Here is an 18,517-nt window from a genome sequence, read left to right as displayed (position 1 = left end):
AAGAGGTGTGAGAGTTCAGTTACCCATGGGTTTGACTTGGAGAGAAGCACAGCGGCTTTGCAGTAGCAGCTTGAATGGGCGCCAGCTTTGATCGCATCTCCAGCTACTAGGGAACACATAGAACAGAGCACTGGAGCTGCTGGTCCCACAATTACATTTCTTTCAACTGCAGAACTGACGTGAGAATGGTATTATAGAGTTAATTATATACTGGCTTTAGTTGCTTTGCTCTTGAATTCCCCCTCCCCCCCAAAAAAACCCACAACCATGTATTAATTTTTATAACTCGGAATTATACCTTCCTTTCTGATATTCACATAAATTCTGAATTTCTGGATTTAGGTTTCTGACTCAGATACCGGTGTCTGCTTTTGGTATAGAATCAAGCTGGGTTGAAAAGGTTGAGAAGATGGGATAAAGAATTACAAGCTGTTTTTTCTTGTTTTAAATTCGTGTTTGTCTTGAGAATTTTTTTTCCTAATCTTAATGTGTGTAAATATCTTGCTATACATTTATTTGAGGTCAAAAAGTGTCATCAGTTTCTCTTTTTTTTCAGTGCTACCTTTGCATCATGTCTTCGTATTTTAAGGCTGTATAGTATACATGTAGCATACAAGGTCTCAACACTGTATGAGAGCACTTGAACATCACCTAGAATGATGATCTGCTGCATTTCATATAGGTCAATTCTTTACATATGGGCAACTAAGGAGTGCTGATTTTCAGATTGTAAAATAATGAAACAAGCATGTTTGTTAATCTTGTTCCAAAACAGCTGGGCATCAGGCATCCTAGAAGGAGCTCCTTAATTATTAGGATTGTATTTCTAATAAGTGGGGACTGTGAGAGCTGTGGTTATGAGGTGCCCCATGCTGACAGTCGCACGCTTGGTGCTGTCTGGATCTTTCTGTTTGTTAAGGCCTGCAGCCCACCTTCAGCTCACATCCTGGTCAGAGTATTCCAACTTGCCTGCTCCTAAAACCCCTGCCTACAAATACTTGTAGTGAAGTTCAGTTGGTTTGTGGTTCTTTTTTAAAGGCTCTTTGATTGTGCCAGCTTTTTTTTTTTGTCCCTATGAGCAGCTTTCTGAGATGGCAGTGCATTACTGAAAGCGTTGCATTCCTTTTACAGTCTTAGATTAACTCTCACTTATGAGACTAGCAGTGCGATGTCATCCCAACTGCTTTTTGACTTGTTGCTTTAAATCTAGTGCTCAGCTTTGTTCTGCCACACACGTGCAGTGTAACCTCTGTATGTTTCTGTAATTTCCCTTGCATTTGCAGATTTCTCTATTGTTAGATACCCAGCGCATACTTAAATGTATATAGGCAAAGCATCTAATGTTATAGCAATTAAAAGCACCAAACAGTTCTTTGTGATTTTGCTGAGCACAGTTTAGTACGTGATTTCTGGGAGATGGATGTGAAGGACTGGAATTCGGTCATCTGCAGTCAGTGCCTGCTTGACCTATGATTAAAATGAGGTGTCATTCAGCACCCTGGCCTGAAGCTGCAGCTGTGTGTAACAGCCATGAGTCAATTATAACCCTGATGCTTCTGCTGAAATCAGCAGTAACAGCACACAGTTGACACTATTTATTTTTTTTTTTTCCTCATCGATGTGATGTAGAAGGGACCTCATTACAGTGATGTAGAAAGGATGGCTTTTCCTGAACTGATACCTCATAAAGCAGCATGCAGGGACACAGCCAGGAATCACTTACATACATTGCTCACATCTGTGCCAAAAAGTCACTTTGCTTTCCTCATCTCTGGTGGAATTCAAGTAATTTGCCTGTAAGTACATTGCTACAATATTGGAAAGCTGAGAATGCTTTGTTATGAAGGCAGTGGCACAACAGTATAGGCCCACGATCTCATTTCTGCCAGGATGACTTGATTCTTCCGGTCTGAATTGCTTGCATGGGATTCTCTGGGCAAGCGTCAAACAATAAGCAATGCTTTTACCTGACCATGAAGAAATGTGAACTGTTTCTTTGAGCTGTGGGGAAGTGAGTTACGGAGTGGTGAGGCTCCTTACCAACATGGCAGCTCGGAGCTGCTCTCATTCTCTTGCAAGCTTTCTGCTAAGGGGTGTGAGAGTACAGTTACCCATGGGTATGACTGTATGACACACCTCACGGTGGTGTTCAAGTTCAGGCTCTTTGTTTGATTGTAACTTATTTTAACATCTTCAGAAGTTCTGTTTGTTGGTGCTCTCTATTTTTGCTCCACTAAATGCAGTCAAGAAAGCAATGAATTATCTCCCCTCTGCTAGTGAGTCTTGAAGAACTATTTGAGTGGCTATGGAGGAGAAGAAACGTCAGTAACTAAAAGGAAAAACACAGACTTCTCTAAGGCTGACTGACACTTTTTCTGACAGTAAAAGATATTCCCTCTGCCCCAGTGTAGTATCTTAACTCCAGGTGAAGCTTGGAAACCTACCCTGACGTGACTCGTGGGCACAGTGGAGCAGTCTTTTGGTGTCCCTTTGTGGTTTCTGCAACTGTCACACTGCTTCGTATTTCTTAGTAAAAACACTTTGAAGAGTTTTGGAACTTTAAAGCTATAAGAGTGTCCAATTCATTTGCATTTATACTCCTTCATTTGTCTTGTGTCTGACAATCTACCAAGAGTAACTGAAAGACTTGGTTTTTGGTGTTGTTTTTTAACTGTAATATTCCTTATGGAAATAGTTGCTGGTTTTGGTATGAAAACCTTTGTTTCCTTTGGCTTTCAAGGATACTGATTGTTCCTCCCAGAGAATGAGAATTAAACTTGTGCTTGTATGTGTATATAAGTACACAAATATATGACAGGCTACATAAATTGTTACAGCGCTGTTAAAAATACATGCACAAATGTAAGTGTCTTTATTGCTTTATTTATAATGCTTTATTTATTAATGAATTAAAATTCATGCCTACTGTTTTGACTCATCTGTAGACGGTCTGGTGTCCCTGCATTTCCTTGTATTTTGAAGCAGGACTTTCCTATCTCATTGCTGTTTCACCTTGTGTTCCAGAGGTATGACATTATGGTCATCTCCAGAAACAAAAGGGTGAACATAAAATTTTTAAAGAACATCCAAGTTGCATAGATGCTTTTAAAAATAGTGTGTTAACTTAAACTGTGGTTCATCAAGCTAATGCTTCTCCTCTTTGCCCTGTGAGGAATTACAGATGCCCTGCTGTTATTTTTGTCTATTCAGCTGTGTTCATATTTCTTGCTGATGGAATTCTAAAATTATACCGTAGTGAAGTTCATGTGGAGAAGACAGACAAGATTTGAGCTGAGGAGTTCTCTGCAGATGGTTTTATGACGGTCTTATATACTGAGACATGGTGATAGCCAGCCCAAAGAGCAGTCGGTGTGGGAGGAATCTCAGAAGGGAAGTGGGGTTCTGCAGAGCAGGCTGATGTATTGCAGCTTTCTTCCATGGCCTCAGTTCAGGCTTCAGCAGCCACTCCATCACGTACGTGAGCACTGAGAGACTTGAAACAAGACCTTCATGATTTCTGTATTGCAAATTTGAGCTGTCTTACCATATAGAAAGTGTTCATTTATGTTCCTCTGGAGATAAGATGATAAAAATACATTTGGCTGATTCTGGTTTTATAGCTTTATAAGTATTTTTTTATTTTTTATTTTTTGATGTATGGTTTGGGCAGTGTTCTGTGCTTATCTCTAAGCCCATTTCAACATGTAAAATGAACGTTAAGTGGCCAATGCTGTGTTGCTGTCAGTGTGCTCAGTCCTTCTGGGCCTTCCTGTTGTGATCTATCTGGCTATCTGTATATATACATATATAAGGACAAATAAAAAATGCAGTAGTAATTATTTACATCATCCTAATTTTATATATGAAATAACAGTAGGATATGATTTTTACTTGTAACTCAGCTGTTTTAAAGCTTTTAAGTTCTTTAGTACCCAGTTCTGTGAAAAAAATGTCTTTGCTTTTCTGTGAAAGGTATAGGAATAAATCATGAGATCTTTGGTTTTATTATAGATGGAGATATGTGATCAAGGAGAAAAGGGAACATAGCTGTCTTGGTTTGGGTATGGCAGCATGTGAATGACAGCTTAATATCTCTGCGACTGCTGTCTGACACTTCTAGGGGAAGAAATGTTGGGTGTAATGAGACTACTTGTATTTATTTAAGAGATGCACAGCTATTTTTGGAAAGCTGTGGAAGAGCACGTTGTCGTCCTTCAACTTTGACAGGATGTTTTTTCATTGCTGTTTCTTCAAGAAGAGCATGGTATTAAGTCACCACTTTCTTTAATCTGTTTCATTGACTTCTCTACTTGGCAGAAGTCACCTCTCTTTGTCAGATTTTTGCTGCCTTTTTTTCTTTCTGTTAAAGCGCTCGAGAGTGTGGAGAACCAGAGATAACAAGGAGGAGAACATCTAATATTACAGCTATCCATTATAACATATATTTAAGGATTAGAGAGGCATAGTAAAAGAAACATTGCTCCTGAAGAACTAAACACTACCATCAATAAGAAACCCCTACGTGGCGTGCTTTCATAGCATTTTTACAGTTTGCCATTATATTGGGGGGTAAAAACAAAACTGCAGTTTGCTCTATAGCTCCTCTGATGTCCCTTTTGAGCCCTTGGGTTTCAGAGGATTGAGATGATTGCCAATTGTGTCGTCTGACTGAGAAGAGCTGTGTGGCTGTGTGTCGTGCTGTCTCCTGCAGGGGAGCTGGTATGGCCTGGTGTCTCCTTCTGCCACCTACCAACCTTTCATTGTGAGCAGAAAAATGCCTTGTAGCAAAACTTACCATCGTTTTTTACCCAATTGAAACATTTTCTGACTTTGGGTTTTTCATCATATATGTGGAGTTATCTGGTTAACCACGAAGGCTATTTTTCTGATACAGAAACTGCTCAAAGTATAATATGGTGATTGTTTCATATGGTTTCTAAGGCCACAAATTGGTGCTAGTTGTTTTTTTTTCTTTATTTCCTTATTTATTTTTTTTAAAGACTATGAAGAACATGGCAGCAGTTGCTCGGCTGGAAGGTGTCGACTGCCATGAGCAGTTCTCTATTCAGTGAGCGAAGGATCCTTGGGCACCCCAGTCTTCTCTGTCTTATTTGTCCTGAGCTTTGTCCTTTGTCCTTACTTTGAGTACTGGGGAGTAAAAACAGACCTGGTTAGCAGCATGCTTAAAAAAGAATTGTTGGAGGTCGCCAGAACGTGCCTGCCATATTTTATGTAGGTGAATGACATGGGTGACAGATGGGTGACTTTGTAATGGATCAGCATCCCTTCAGTTCCCCTAAAGCTGCCATTGTTGCTGTCTTTCAAAGGTGGAGCAAAGTGACCTTATTGAAAGCTGATCAAAGTTGAATCCACCTTATCAAGAAAACTATTTTCTCACTTCTGGGATGAGCTTCACTTTAGAGTGTTTTGCAAATTCCCTTGACAATAATGCTGGATTACTTTTTTTTCTGTCTTTCTACAATAGAACTGCCATCCATGCCTTGTTGGACATCAGCAAGAAAAACTGCTCCCAACAGTCTATATCCAGCACTTGGAAAGTAGGATCTGTGACAGTTTCCAGGAAAGCAGTGTTATTCCTATAGAAATACAAATGGCCTGCATAAGTAAATTATTAATCAGGTTATAAAATCTATGTTTATTCTTCCAGTGTTTCTTTCATGTCCCAGTTGGCTTTAGCACTGTTATTGTTGTAGTAGTGTGATGCACACAGCAGCCATGCTTTGTGCTATGAGAGGGAGCTCGGTGCACCTGCCTGGAACCCAATCAGCAGTTATTTCCTGATCAGGACTCTCCATGTATTCCTCTGGAGGCATCTTATTTCTGTTATTTTATTTCCCGTTCTTTCCCTAATGGCTTCTTTTGTCACACCTCCATTGTGCGGTTGTACGGACGGCACTGGGCAGTTCACTGAGGCATGTATGAGGAGCATACAAATTGTCACTGTTTGCTGGCCATTTACTGGCTGCTTAAGTTTTACTCATGTGATTGTTTTGTGATTATAAGCATGTATTTGCTAAACAAATCTGTCCATAACTATTCCTATAAGGACGCATTTCTGGGCTACTTTGCTTGATCCATCACAGGTGGTTTGGTGAGTAATGTATAGCAAGCTTTCCGAGTCTGTGTTGTTTCTGATGTACTCGAAAGTATTACCTTCTAATATGGAGTTGTTTAGGACCAACTAAAGGAGGAGGAGCTCCATAGAGGTTCAGATGTACTCTGAGCATCCATTGTAAGCTAAGCTGTTCTTATGGAGAAGGTAAAGGGAGGCAGGGCCTTTTGAGGAGGTTTGATGGTGCACATCAAGGCTGTGGGAACAGAGGCAGATCTGTTGGCCTGTGCCTTAGACCACATTTGGAGATTGTATTGAAGCACTTCCCATGCAATATGTTTTGCCACATCTTGGGAGAATAGCATTTCTTAAAGTTCAAATTTATTGTAGACTTGACAGTACAATGCAATAATGTTAAAACAAAAACCTATGGAGTATATAGCTTCCTTATGTGCTGCTGTAGGAAGCTTGTAGAGTGTTTGGAAAACTCAGTCTCACTCTTTGGTGAGTTCAAGTTCAGCAGACATACAATAAATACTTAAAATGCTTACAAGAAGTATTTCAGTAACCTGGCGTGCTGCTAAAAAACCTTTCTGCTTTAAGAGAACATGTGAAGGAAAAAGCATCTACAACAGTTTCTCATTAAGGATAACTATGCCTAATGAACAATGCATTATTTTAAAATAAGAGCAGACATCTGTGACACCTATATATTTGTTTTCTATGAAAGAGTTTTTGACTTCTTGCATTTGAACCCCTCTCCCTGTTAATACGGACTTGGAAAGCGTACAGAATAACAAAGATGTGTGTATGCATGTTTTTCTCCTGCACTTGCTGCTTTCACTCTGAATATCTCCTACCCAAATGGAAAATGGTATTTCATTGAAGGAAGAAGTTGTGATGGTTGTGTAAGATTTTTTTTTTTTCATGTACTTGCAATGTGTACATGTTGGAGGGAAATAACAGTTTTCATTTAGTCCTCTGTTTTTGGTAGAGGTAAATCTGGAAGAGCTCTGAATAAATTTTCAGCTCCTGCTGTCAGGGGTAACCATGAGCGAGGAGGTGGGATGGATGGATGGGTTCCTGAGCTGGTGTCAGGAAACTGAGCTGGGATCTGCAGCACAAGTTCTGTGCCTTTACGCTTTTCATTGGCCTTCAAGTTCAGTGAGATCAGGAGCATCTGCTCTTCTGAGACAAGTGACTGACTCCTGAGCATCTCAGAGCTATGGGATATGAGGGGGTCAGGGGCTGCTGCAAGAAAGAGCCACTGCTCACCAGCATTGCTGGGCTGGGGGACAAGCTGGCAGGGACTTGCCTAGGTGATTGGCTTACCTGTGGTGTGAGAAAGTATGGAGTAGTTGTGAGTGATTTCAAGCTTTCAAATGGAAGATATTTCAACTGCTGAAAAGGAATTTTGGGGTAAACCTATTTACAGTTAGTCTATTTGCCTCATTTTGTACCAGTACAGCACATTAGCTTCAGCAGATGTATCCCTGTTAAATAGCTATATATTTTTAAGCAGTTATTGTATCCTTGCCTTAGCTTTGAGTAAACCAAAAAGGCAGGATCTCATCCCTTCCCATCTCATAACGAACGCTTTTGGTCATCCAAATCTCCCCTGCCTCTGTCAGCTGCGCTTCCACCTTGGGAAGGATCAGAACTGTACATATGCACTGCTTCACACACTGCATTTCAACAAAGTGTTCTATGAAGATGTAAATACTTTCTTCTCGTGGAAATATTTTTTCCTCCTACAGTAGATGTTGTTACACCCCCTCCACGTCTCCCACCTCTTTCAAAGTCTGAATTTTAAAAGGGTGGATTAAATCTTCTTCCCTGTAGAGATTACCAATAACCATCATGATTCTACATGTTAAAGGAGCGTTGCTGATGTTAATAATTAATTTTTAGTACTCTGGTCTGATTTCAATTTTCTGATTGTAATGAAACACAAATTCTGTTGCTGTTCCAGTAGTGATGCTGGAAAATGCCTATAATGGTTTAACATATCAACTTTTTTTTTTTTTTTAACAACAGAGAATTGCAGTACATTAATTTCTTACAACTAAGATTTCATACATTTAGATTTCTATCCATGCCCTGAAATTTTCTTGTGAATGACAGGTCCTGAGTGGTTCATAAATCAGACCACTGTGAATGATGCACAAACTTGTGTTAGTTGTGTTCCAGATGCCAGTCAAACATGGCATGCAGGGTGCAACTTATGTTCTCCCTGTGTCTGGTAGCAATGTGGAAATTGGTTTAGGGTTGTTTTCAGAGAACAGGAAATGCATCTACCTATATGTGCCTCAGAACATGACTAGGAGTCTAGAAACAAACATATCTTCAACATAAAACATCTTTCTGTTAGCATGCATCTGCAGTGAGCATCGTTCAGTTTGCCTAGAAAGCCTGCCCACCTGCTGACTCCTGGTGTATTGAAAAGTCACAGAATGCCAAGACAGAACAAAGGCACTTTAATAGGTAGCAACAGTCTTCGCAAGATATTTACTTTCTACTGCCGAGCAGAAAGAACAGAAACATACTGGCTGATCTTTACCAGGACAATAATCAGACATCCACCGGTAAACATGAGCGTGGGCCAAAGGAAAGTGAAGAGGAGGCCTTTGGGGGGATAAAGTCTGCTTAAAATGACATTGGTCTGCATTCCTCCTGGGTCATAGTAGCATGGGAAAGTCTGATATTTTTTTAAATTGTTTGCAATTGTTTCTATTCGTGCTTTCACTTCTTTGGAGTTCTCGGAGTTGCTGGGGACATACGAGCACTGGAAGGAGAAATTGAAATGACTTGTTATGACAGATGCTGTAATGCAGGATTTATAGTGAAGTTGCACTGAGTAAAACAAACATGCTGGTGCTGACAAAAGCTCCTGTGGTTAGGCTGGTATCCCAAGATTGGCTGGGTGTGCTTTTGTCCATGAGACATTTGCCCTATTTCCCTGCTGTCTGCTGGTGCATGTATGCTCCAAATCTGCAGACTAACAGATTGGAATAATGTTGCTAGAAACCATTAACATGCTCAGAATGAAAGTCCAGCTACTGGGACTGTCACTTTTATGTTACAGTACCATTTGTCTTCAACTCAGAGACTTGCATATGTTTAAATATTCATATATGTTAAATATTCATGATCAGTTGGTACAACTGCTTAATAAGTATTAACTTAACGTTTGATGTAATGTTTAAAAAAAAAGTCGAAGCCCCTTGTATGTTCTGAAGCACTTTAAGCATTCCTTGGTCTAAGCATGGGCATCGGTGTGTGAAAGCTGAACAACTACTTGTGCTCTGCTGCGTGGCTGCAAAGCTGTGCGCCCTGCTCTTACTGCTCCCATTGAATCAGAGGTGTTGAATAGCAGCCGAGAGAGAACGGAATGTGCTCTGAATACCTTTGGATTTCTTTCCAGGGTATCTTCAGTGTGATACAGCATGACCTCTTGTCCTGAGGCTGTCAGATTAACCCACACCTGTAGGCAAGGGTAGTGAAAGATATCTTCATCTTCTGAGCTTTCGCTGTTGGGGCAGAGGGCTTTGTCCTTGATGTTGGCTTTGAGGACCTTGCATATGGTTTCTGTTGTCCAAACACTACAAAACCAAAACAAAAGGCATTGCTTTTGAATGCTTTTGTGGCATCAGCTGTGAGTTGTTATACATTGGAGCTTCATCTCTGGGTGCCACTGATGGGTTAGCGCAGGCAGAGCTCGGGGCTGCTCATCACCAATGCAGTGAGCTTTGCCCATCCTAGCACTCTTAAGAAACTATTTTTTTTTACGTGTCTTTTGTTAATGTTTTTCACATCTCATAGCATGGCTTTGAACAGCTTTTCTGAATCCATTAGGGAATGTTGTCAGCTGTGATGTTGTTACATAAGGTAATGTTGAAGTCTGGCTGTTCTGTTTTTGTGGTATGAAAAGCAGCATTGATATCTGCCAATATATATATGCCTTGAGGTTTCTGAGTATGAAGGTGCTGCTACAAAGAAAGAAACAATGGATGTACTTCTGTCAAAATCTTCATGCATGGAAAAATGAGCTGCTGAAGTCTTGGTTTTAGTAAACTCTTGGTTTTAGTACACTCAGTTTTTTGCAAATTGATTTTATATATAGAGGCAGAACTTGTGCAATGAAATACAAATGTGAGTAATTGTAGCCTTGTTGGCATTCAACATATTCGGCAGTATTTGTTGTGGTAGGCTGGGCTGCTGAAGGTGTTTCTCATGATGGTTGATCTGGAGGCAAGATACGTCTGATTGACCAAACAAATTTACCATTACTTCTCTTATAAGCCTCTACCACTGAAAAGTATGGTTATGGTTTTTTTTTTTTTTAATGGGTTTTACATTTATGGAAGACTTAATTTTTCATTTTCAAGCTTTGATAAGCATGACTGGTTTTTATCTTATATGGTTTCATAGTAAATGTTTTGGTTTAGTCTGCTCTGATTCTAGCCCTGAGGATGGTCCTAGCCCTCTTTTGTGTGCTTACCTTTAAGTGCCTCACTTAATGGCTCGCTCTTTTCTTACTTCTGTCTTCCATTCTTGTGAGCTCTTTAAGAACGTAATATTTATTCATTATTCAGTGTACTAACGTATATTTTGACTCTCTTAATAATTGTGTTTGAAGACAGCAAAGAAGAAACAGCCTTGTATTCATAATCAAATGATTTACTACCTTTTAGTGTAGAATGGCACAATTGTAATCCCAATGAAGAAGTACATCATCATGGAGCACGCGACCATTCCCAGTCCCAGACATAGGGCCCTTGTCTCTCCTCGCTTCTGTGCAGTCACCAGCTTTTTTGCCAACATGATTTAGGTGTTAGGAAGTCTGGAATGTCTCTGATCCTGTTTTGTGAGAGACAATCATGATTAGAATTGGCTATCAGTATTGCAGTTGAATGATTTCTGAAATATCTTGTTGCACAAACTGTGTACTGCTTAATAAAGTGATGGGTGAAGAAAGCAGAGAGGGAAGGCTGGGGGTGGGAGTTGGAAACTGTCGTTATGATCTGAGGGAGTTTGAACAGCTGGATTGTCTTTAGCCTTAACTTGGTCTGTTTGACGGTACTTCTTGCCTGAAGTAAGAGGTGCTTTGTGTTGTGCATTGGTAATGGCTGCATGAAGGGAAAATTCTCCCAAAGTAGAGCCCTTTTTCCATTTTTCCCATTGTGTCTTCAGGTTTAGCCTGAAGTGCATCCCTTTTTTTATTTTGAAAGAGTTGAAAAAAGCATTACATTTAAAATGAGATCTGTGGCTTTGATGGTCTTGTCCATTTGGAGATGTATTAAGCCTGCTATCCAACTATATGGGGCAGAAAAGCTGCATTTTAGTGGCACAGGGAGTGTGATGCCACCAAACCCAATTGGACAGGATCAGAGAAGACAGCAGTGAGGGCTGCTGCTGCTCCACCACAGTCACAGGGCAGTGACTGCTGCTGGCACTCATAGATGGGGACAAGCCCAGCAGTGTTGGTGTCATACTGGGAACTCACAGAGCACGGGGGAGCCTGGCATCTCACTGTGCTCCCTTGCTAAACAGCATTTCCAGTTACCTTGCTGATACTTTGTAGTAGGGAATCTGATGGTATTTGCTGTGACTCCATACGCTGTTAAATCAGTACTATTGTTTTATGGTATTGCTATCAAAATGAGACATAACAATCACAAGAGTTCAACCCACCTTCAGGATCTGTGTCCTACTGACAGATGTAACTAAAGGTTTGAGCATTCGCTTTTTTAATTGAAACATGGTACAAGCCACAGGTAGGGAAAAAACTGTCTGGCAAGATGTGTGTGGGTTTCTGGGCACAGAGGAGAAGAAAGCAGTGCAGGAGAAGGGCAGAATGTTATATGAGTGGCACAACAGATCTTGTCTTGTTCTCATTAGCAAAACAGTAGTGGACGGCTTCATGCAGAGGCGGAGGCATTCTCAGGGTTTTGGTTTTAGTTGTGCGCAGCTGTTTGGTGTTTATTTGCAAGCTGGTGTTCAGTGTGGCATGGTACCCACTGAAATCCACCTGTGCTCAGCTAATCCATGGAGCAAATAAAAGATGTGAGTTTAGGTAAAGCATAAGGTAGCCACAAGCCTAAGTTGTGAATGTCTGCTCTTGTTACCCATGAGCAGGCAATGCCAGCAGGGCTGGGCTGGGTCAGCATGGCTGGGAAAAGGCAAGAGAAAGGCACCGTCAGCCCTGTACAGAAAGAGTGTGGGTATAATTCGAGTGTTGCTCTCATTAGTTGTGTTTTTCATTGATGAAAGTGTTAAGACGTAGTTTGAGATCTTAATTTTTATTTGTGTATATTTTCAGATAACAACGCATAATATCTAAATGTTTTGAGGGATCATTAGGAAGAAAAAGAGTTGTTATCATTGGAGTAGTGAATTTTGTCCAGAACTCTGGTTAATTCTGCTTTTAAATAGAACATCAAGGACCACTCAGGATGTGTCTTACAGCTTTCTTAAGGGCACTGTCTTTCTGATGATTGTGTATAACACACTGGTGTTCTAGAAGGGAAGAATCTTCACTTGGAAACTGCAGTAAGATGGATGTGACCTGCTTACTGGAGCTGGAGTTTAACACAAGAAGTCCATGCAGTCCATGTGAGCTAATACTGTTAAGTTAGGTTGTGCAGCTTGGTCAGGGGGCAACTTGGAACAGAGGGGTCATGGGCCCTGAAACTGTGTGGTCCTCCAAGCACAGTGGGAGCCTGGTGACAGCGAACAGGAGGCCTGCCTTGCTAGCAATTCTTACATGCAGTAAGAATGATGAATCTTTAATCAGTTCTGTGGGAAAGAGTGGAAAAATTGGTGCCCTCAGTGTGACTTGTGGATAGCTCTGTCTCTAATGCTGTTACTCTCCAAGTTTTTCTCGAGCTACAGCATTTACATAGCTGTCCCAGTTACACTGGGAAATTGTGGAATCATCCTGTGTGTACATATAGAAAAATTTATTTAGAGTTTCACCAGTGCTTAAAAGGTTAATATTTCTTCTCTCCAATCTTCTGGCCCCACCAGTGCACGTTAGGAGGAATGTTGAAAGAGCTCGTTAAGTGTTTCCTTTGAAAAAGTCATTAAGTCTCTGAAAAACGAAGCACTGCTGAGGACTCAATTGGCCCAGGAAGTCTGAGTGTATTTGGATTGGGAGATGTTTGGAGTATATAATGGAGATTTTAGTCTGTCCTTCAAGAGCAAATCTGAATGTGTCTTCTGCACTGAAGATTGCAGGGTGCCTCCATAATTATTAGGAAAATACAAGCTCCAAATCTTCTCATAATGTTCCTTCTCCCTGATATTTCTTTTCCCTCAGTCTAGTTAAATTATACAGTACATTAGCTGTGCAATTTCAATGCATAATCACTGCACTGACAGCTGCTGGTGATAATCCTAAAGATGCCATCTGCTCAGGTTTGGAACACAGTCCCCTGCTCTGACTAACAGATGTGCCTGGTACTCAGTGGGAAGCCCCTGCCTCCTCTGCCATCTCTTGAGGAGTTCCCAGTGCCATGGGATGGTAAAAGGTAGAGGGCCTCTGTCTCAGGCTGTGCCAGGCTGCTCTGAGCTCAGGAACAGCATTATCCAGGGGGCATCCATAGCATCTCTTGGTGCGGGAGCCAAAAGGCAATTGTAAATCTGAGTCTGTAAATATAAGTTCTGTATTGGTTATTCTGCTGTGGCAGAGCTGTATGCCTTATGTACTTGCTAGTGTTTCATAGTAGAATTAAGCTCATCACTGGCATTTGCTTATTAGTTCCTATGAGTGTTTTCAGTGCTGTAGATTCTTCTTGCTCTGCTCCACTCCCATACTTGCCCCCCCCACATACATCCCTCAAGTTAGACCTGCACTCACTCTGGCACTTGGTTCCTTCCCTCCCTCTCCCCCATTTCCTTTCTTAGCATTTATAAACATTGTACTGGTAACAGGTCTGCCTTCCCAGGTGACGCTGGGGCCAGAGGGCACCAATCTTGTTTGTTGCAATATAAGAGTCCATTACTTTCAGTGTATTCTGCACACCTACGACTGCAAACATGATGCATCTCACAGAATAGACTACTACTGAACCTCAGTGTAAATTTGCATGTAAAAGCAGATTCTGCAGTGCTCTACTGTAAGATTCAGTATTAAAACTGCATAATGCCATACAATTGCATCCTTTTTACAAAATACATCATACCAATTTACTTAAGGACTGCTTAGCTACTTTGACACTAGTGTGAATTTAGTTTTTTTGTTTAAAAATGAGTGGAGTCTAAGATTATATGCATGTTAGTTTTTATACTTGGTAGTTTTTAAAGAAAAAAAGCCCTTTGATCAGTTTAGCACTTCTGAATTCTTTGTGGACTGCTGCTTTGTGTTTCTCTGTAGTGCAGAACTGTACAAAGTTATTCAGCTTAAAAGTAATTTTCAAAGAAGTCCTAGAGTTCAAGTGTGGTTCGTCTCTAACTTCCCTGGGGATAGATCAAGCACGGTCCCTGAAGGAATGCTATGGAGTGTGGAGCACCCAGAGCCATGAAACTCCAAAGAGCAAAGATCCTATGAGGGCTGCAAACTCTTAAGATTCTGGATTTTGTGGAAAGAACAACCATTGTATTTGCAGTCTGATAATTCTCCATAATTATTAGCATACAGTTACAACTTGCCCGTGCTACAGAAAAGTTAGGTGGGTTTCCTCTGTAGTGCTGGAGATTTAGAAAGACGGTTGCTTTCAAGAGCTCTATATTTGCCAAAAAGGAAAGCTGTTGTTCGCTCACAAGGAAAACAAAAATTGCTTAAAAATATACTTACTGTTTCTGGTGAAATGCTGCCTTTGCTGTGGAAGGACAACTCCTGTTATGTGACAGACTTGTTGGGCAGAAAGGTGTTGCACCATAAAGCAGTGGAGCTAGCGGAGGTTTTTTTTTTCTTTCCTGTGCTTCTCTGGGTTTGCTTTACTGTGGCCGAACTCATAACTTAGTTCCCCTATTGAGAAGCTTTCTGTAACCATAAATGGTAAGGTATGAAAGAGTGCTGTCCTTTTTCAGATTAATTGCTGAAACCAGGAAACCACAATACTGAGACTGACTACAGCTGAAGGGACTGACTTTTCTCATACACTACAGCCACTTTACCACATCCCCATGGATTTGTCTTAAGCTGCTCTCCTACTTCTCTCGTGCGGCTTTTTGGTTTAGAAATCTGTTAGGTCTTTTGGGTAAGATTTATGGAAGTACTCTGGACTGCAAGTGTTATAAATATTCAATGTTTGTGGGGGTTCGGTTTCTTTTTTCTTCTAAGAAAAAAGAGTTCTGAGAGTGTGCTGTTACCAGTGGTCCTTTCCTTCAGACACAGATAGGAGTCCTGTGGGGAACTTGTGTTATGTCCTGCAGGATGTGAGGCTGAAGGGCACAGCCTCAGAAGAAGAGAGGGAGCGTGTAAGCAAGAGAAGTATGCTTTAGGGGAGATCCGGGAGAAGAAAGTGGGAAACACAGAGCACAGGAGAGGAGAAGAAGATGGAGGACTCTGTTGTGTGAATATGTGCTTATATATGCATGTGTGCGTATGCATGTGTGCGTATACATGTGTGTACAAATGTATAAAACATGTCATTTTCTTCTCATAAAAGTTATCTGGTGTCTTGTTATGAAGCTACTTAAGCCTGAAATAGAGATGGAATGATTACGGGTCTTCAGTGAGCTTCAGAACTTGATTCGTTTGTTCTCTTAGGGCATAGAGTGTCTAACCTTCTGTTCAGTTGTGTTCCAGAAGATGTGGTTTGCTTGCTGGAAGTATTGAAAGTATTGATGGTTTACAGAGAAGAAGATGGGAAATGCTGGAGCATGCTGTTGGATAGATGCTGCTGAAAACTACTGAGCTGCATGCAGGTCATCTTTGCCAAAAACCAGATCCTCCTGCATAAGGAGTTTTAGAGCACAAGAAGGTCGTTTCCAGCAGAGCATAGCTGCAGTGACATAGGCTCAACTCAACTGCAAAATACAGCAATGAAGTTACAATGAGTGATAAAGTTTTTGCTGCTGTGGCCTGATTGTTATTGATATCCAGTTCATCTAAAAAGCCCAAGTATTTATTTTTCCCCTTCTGCACTGGAAATATGGTACTTCATGTTTAAAAATAAAGGACCCTTTTCCTCCTGACCATTCCCTCCTCTGATAAGCTGGATTGTTATTAGTATAGAGTGTGAAGAGGATGGGCTGGCCATGGTGATGACTGGAACATTCAGCCTGGATGTTACTGGTAGATGCCCTACAGTGAGAGGGAGGAAGGTCACCTTATTGATAGACTAAAGGAACTGTAGTGAGTTAATTCAGCAAGAACGCGGAGTGTCCTGAGTATTGGAAACAAGCACGGGATCTTCTCCACTCTGCTTTCTAACTTAATAATTAGTTGTTTCACCTTGAGCTGGTCATTCAGGCTTGCTTGTAGTAAAAGATTTGAAGCTAGCAAGTTCAGGGAGTTTAAGCTGTCTGAAGATTACAGATGATTCTCCAGTCATTGTACTTTTTCAGTTATTACTGATGCAGAAGAGAGCACGCAAAGCTGACTTAGATTTAGCTTTAAGGGTCTAGCAGTTACCTAAGATGAAGCCTGCTTCTGTCACCTAGATTGGAAAGATTTATGATCCTAGCCGTTTTTTAATATTTAAGAAATGATGTAGCAAAATCTCAAAAATGACAATTGAAGTTTGGAAAAAGCTTTAGAACAGGAGTTATTTCCAGCTACAATGTGATCTGGGTTTGTGGACTTCTTTTTTTTTCTTTATTATTTTTTGAACATTTTGAAAGCCAGCTTTGAAATATCCAAGATGCATGCTCAGGCTCAAGGAACCCTGCTTCTAATGGGGAATTTTAGGAAAGAGTTTTTGGTTGAGTGATTCAGGAGGCAGGAAACAAGGTAATGCTACCGACTGAATTCATGAGTCTGTGACTGGTTGTCTCCTGACTGCTGTCCTTAATTCAGCTGACTGATCTGAACTTTGTGACAGCAGATCTGTTTGCTATGCATGCATTGCACATGCAGGAGTTACACTGCATAGCGAAGACACAACTTGTGCATGTCACAGACAAAACAGAGTAAATTCTGGAGGTGCTTTGGTGCCCTGAATGATGGTGTTAGTGCTTTGGCTTGGTTTGAGGTACACTGGTTTTGTTTGAGCAGAGAGAAGCCATGCTCCACATCTGGCACCGCACATCACCTTTGTTTCATTTTCATTCCTACACTACAAACATGCAGGTCCAGGTGGCCACTGAATCCTGAAAGCTAACCCGAAATAACAGCGTGCAAGCACTAAAGGTAACTGCTGTGCTGTTACCCATAGCTGGCATTTGGAGACCAGGTCCAGCTGCAGTCTGCTGGGGCAGTACCTCTGTTGCTGCTTTCCGTGCTGTGTAACTGGCAGTGCACAGTTTGTCTTGGCTCACCCAGAGGAGGGGTTGCTGCCAGGAAACACAGCCCAGTGAGTGAGGGTGGCAGAACAGAATGGGACTGGTTAGGGGCAGCTGGGGCCATGGGCTGCAGACATGGCTGGTCTGAGAGCCTCGCAAATACTGCTTTCTATCTAAGATTTAAAAAAAAAAAAAAAAAAAAAAAAAAAAAAATGGGCCTTCTGAAGCTTGGCTTGGTGTGTGGTTTTAATATTCGGTTCCTAACTATAATTTGAGAAGTGAAACGATGTCAGGGCAGGCTTTCCTTAACTGCAGACACTCTGTTTTGAATCTGAACAAGCTTTGTGACATAGAATCACAGAATGGCTTGGCTTGGAAGGGACCCCAAGGATCATCAAGCTCCAAACCTCCTGCCACAGGCAGGGCCACCAACCTCTAGACCTGGTATACTCGCCCAGGCTGCCCAGGACCCCATCCAACCTGGCCTTGAACACCTCCAGGGACGGAGCTCCACAGCCTCTCTGGGCAGCTGTTCCAGCACCTCACCCCTCTCTCTGTAAAGAATTTCCCCCTGACATTCAATCTAACCCTTTCCTCCCTGAACTTAAAACCATTCCCCTTTGTCCTGTCACTATCTATCCAAGTAAAAAGTTGATTCCCCTTCCTTTTATAAGCCCCTTTTACAATCCCTTTTTTTCAATGTCTTGCCTCCCACTTCCTTTATTTCAGTGTATCAAGGCCTTTGGCTGAGGCCAAAATAAACAAAATTTGAGGGTCAGTTTCCTGTGATTCTTGGTAAGAATGAGCAAGATATGAACCTGAAAATAGTAGCTGGAAGTTAATGAAGCATTTACATCTAAAACTATCAGGTTCCATGACAAGAAGATATCAGACAAAGGTTGAAGATAAATATTTTTGTGGAATCAATTTTTCTGTAGCTGGAAGGAAAAATGTGAGAGAAGGGATGAGCTTGGAGAGACAAACCATATAAGCGTTAGCATACAAAGATTGTAGCTGTGTATTGTAAATAAAAGTATGACGGGGCTATAAACA

General features: G+C 41.2%; 2 protein-coding genes across 2 annotated transcripts in view; one reads left to right on the top strand and one right to left on the bottom strand.

Annotated features, from left to right (window-relative positions):
* KCNIP1 (potassium voltage-gated channel interacting protein 1) overlaps positions 1–18,517 on the top strand; it is a 305,776-nt gene that overhangs the window by 18,531 nt on the left and 268,728 nt on the right. The window lies entirely within an intron of this gene.
* On the bottom strand, positions 6,438–15,037 carry KCNMB1 (potassium calcium-activated channel subfamily M regulatory beta subunit 1). The gene is made up of 4 exons (XM_042826391.1): positions 14,871–15,037; positions 10,761–10,933; positions 9,480–9,675; positions 6,438–8,858 (listed from the first exon to the last, which is right to left on the bottom strand). Exons 2-4 carry the CDS (start codon positions 10,895–10,897, stop codon positions 8,589–8,591), a joined length of 603 nt encoding a protein of 200 aa, XP_042682325.1. The 5' UTR covers positions 10,898–10,933; positions 14,871–15,037; the 3' UTR covers positions 6,438–8,588.

The sequence above is a fragment of the Centrocercus urophasianus genome, unplaced genomic scaffold, assembly GCF_019232065.1.
Source record: "Centrocercus urophasianus isolate 14NV4802_14NV808 unplaced genomic scaffold, USGS_Curo_1.0 seq_26, whole genome shotgun sequence".
In the NCBI taxonomy this organism is placed as follows: domain Eukaryota; kingdom Metazoa; phylum Chordata; class Aves; order Galliformes; family Phasianidae; genus Centrocercus; species Centrocercus urophasianus.
Note: the sequence above shows the minus strand (reverse complement) of the source record. Positions and strands in the feature narration are given on the sequence as shown.

Bases quoted from the DNA above. Each gene is read 5' to 3' on its own strand.
- KCNMB1 (XM_042826391.1), bottom strand. From the start codon at position 10,897: ATGTTGGCAAAAAAGCTGGTGACTGCACAGAAGCGAGGAGAGACAAGG. The intron at 9,676-10,760 runs GTAGTAAATCAT...TTGGTTTTGTAG, and splicing joins GTGCCATTCTACACTAAAAG to TGTTTGGACAACAGAAACCA. The intron at 8,859-9,479 runs GTATTCAGAGCA...TTCTCCTTCCAG, and splicing joins CCCTGGAAAGAAATCCAAAG to TGCTCGTATGTCCCCAGCAA.